Raw genomic sequence first — 2,121 nt, forward strand, 5'->3', positions numbered from 1 at the left:
CTTCCCCGCGGCGAGAACCCTTACCAGTGTGGTGTCTGCGGCAAAGGCTTTGCCTGGAGCTCCCACTACGACCGGCACCGGCTCACCCACACCGGTGAGAAACCTTTTTCCTGCGCCCACTGCGGCAAATGCTTTGGCCGCAGCTCCCACCGCAACCGGCACCAACGTGCCCACACGCAGGGTGGCCCGGAGAAGCGGCACGTCTGTCCCGAATGCGGCAAAGCCTTCGGCCTCGGCACGGCCCTGGCAGCTCACCAGCGACTGCACGCCGCCGGCACGGGGGGCCGCAGCCCCCTCTCCTTGCTGCCGCCTGCCTGGTGGGAGGGCGAGAGGCGAGGGGGGACGCCTACCCCCCCTCCGAGCTGGCCCGAAGAGCCCGGCTCCGTTTTCCAGCAGCACCCTGTGCCTTCCTCCTCCTCTTCCTCCTCCTCCTCAGCCCCCAGGGGCTGGGCTGCCAAGGCTCTCCTGCCCCCGGCCATGGCATGGAGACCCGGGGAGGGGGACATGCTGCAAAGCGACGCCTCTGCCCCCCAGGAGCCCTGGGCTTCCCTACCTCCCCCCAGCTCCTGAGATGGGGCCGTTGGGGACCGGGAGGGTGCTCAGAGCCACCCGCCGCCTTTGGGGATGCCCCACGGGGATGCCTGTGCCCCCCCTGCTCCCCGGCACTGTTGCGGCAGCTGGGGGGGAGACAAGGATACCCTGGGGCTGGGGGGTCAGGATGGGGAAGGGGGGGATGAAGTGGTGGTGGGGAGGGGGCAGGGGAAGGGTGAGCGGTGTGTGCCGGGCGGTTAGTGACCAGCATAGGGGCTTTGGGGGGAGACAGGGAGAGGAGGGCTGGGGGGGCTGGGGGGGGAGTTGGGGAGGGCTGGGTGATAATTTAGGGAGGTGGGGAGATGACACTTTTCCCTATAACCCTCCTCATCCTCTGCCCCACTGTTTGGGGAGGGCAAAAAGGGGGTGACACAGCTTTGGGTGTGTGGGAGGGGGACCCATCGGTAGAATCACCCAGGGAACACCCTTCCACAAGGGGCTTTTGGGGGCAAATGGCTCAGAAAAAGAGCTGTGGGGACCTACATCAGTCACCAGCTCCGCTCCTTCCTTTCTGGGAACCCCCCAAATGCTATTCGGGTTGTGCCGAGGGTGGTTTGGGATGCGCCGAGGAATTTGGCAAGGGTGGAGAGGTCGGGTTTCCTCGGCTCGGGTTAGCAGGTAATAAAAGTAGAAGGTAGTTCAGCAAAAGAGAAAAAGCCCTCCACCTGTCTCAGCGTGTTTTTTGTCTTTGGAGAGGGAGAAGACACTCACGGTGTTTCCTACCGGGAACGAGGAAAAGCCATGGAGCCCGGGGTCGGTGCACAAGGAGAGCCAGACACAGGTGACTGCGGGTTACGGGGCTCCTTTTTTATTCCTCGCCCCACGCCGGCACCTCCCACCGCCAAGCCCACTGTTGCCCTCTCCATTGGTGCAACACGGCATCCTTTTCTCCAGCCTGCCGGCAGCAAGGAACGGACACAAATTACCACCGTCTTTTGTCACAAGAACCAGCCCCACGTTACCCCAAACCTCTTCCCAGTGGAGAAAAGCACCGTTTCCCTTGGGAAGAGGCTCCCTTCTCCCCTAAGACATCCCTTTCCCTGCCGCGTACAGGCACCGTTCAACCCATAGCTGCTGAGAGACATCAGGAAGGATAAATCCCACCCTGATGCCTCAACCCCTTCACCCACCACCCCTTAAATGTCACTTGGTGTCCTTCAATTCGTCCCCAAACTGAGTTTTCCCTTCAACACGGTCCATCGCACCAATGGAGGGGGGCGTCTTGGTCCTTCAGGGCTCCTCGCCGCTGCAGGTCATGGCACTTTGGGGCTTCTCCCCCACCAGCCTGGTCCTGGAGGGAGGCAGGGGTTGGGGGAGGAGGAGGAAAGCAGCCTTGGGGAGGTGGCTACGGCGGTGTTTGGTGAGGTGGGAGCTCTGGCTGAAGGCTTCGCCGCACTCGGGGCACTCGTAGGGCTTCTCGCCGGTGTGGACGCGGTGGTGCCGCTCCAGGTGGGACGCCCAAGCGAAGCCCTTGCCGCACTCGCCGCAAGTGTAGCTCTTCTGGGCGGTGTGGCCCCGCTGATGGGCGAG

At 63.5% G+C, this 2,121-nt stretch overlaps 2 protein-coding genes across 2 annotated transcripts in view; one reads left to right on the forward strand and one right to left on the reverse strand.

Annotated features, from left to right (window-relative positions):
- Window positions 1-2,121, forward strand: part of LOC104287009 (zinc finger protein 250-like) — a 13,268-nt gene that overhangs the window by 6,596 nt on the left and 4,551 nt on the right. The window contains 1 exon segment of the mRNA XM_009885659.1: window positions 9-271. Coding sequence (XP_009883961.1) covers window positions 9-271 — 263 coding nt within the window.
- The window catches only part of LOC104287005 (zinc finger protein CKR1-like), a 1,833-nt gene continuing 1,533 nt past the window's right edge, over window positions 1,822-2,121 (reverse strand). The window contains exon 3 of the mRNA XM_009885654.1: window positions 1,822-2,109. Within this exon, the coding sequence (XP_009883956.1) occupies window positions 1,822-2,109 (288 nt within the window). The remainder of the gene's footprint in view (window positions 2,110-2,121) is intronic.

Source organism: Charadrius vociferus, unplaced genomic scaffold (genome assembly GCF_000708025.1).
Source record: "Charadrius vociferus isolate BGI_N301 unplaced genomic scaffold, ASM70802v2 scaffold1545, whole genome shotgun sequence".
NCBI lineage: Eukaryota > Metazoa > Chordata > Aves > Charadriiformes > Charadriidae > Charadrius > Charadrius vociferus.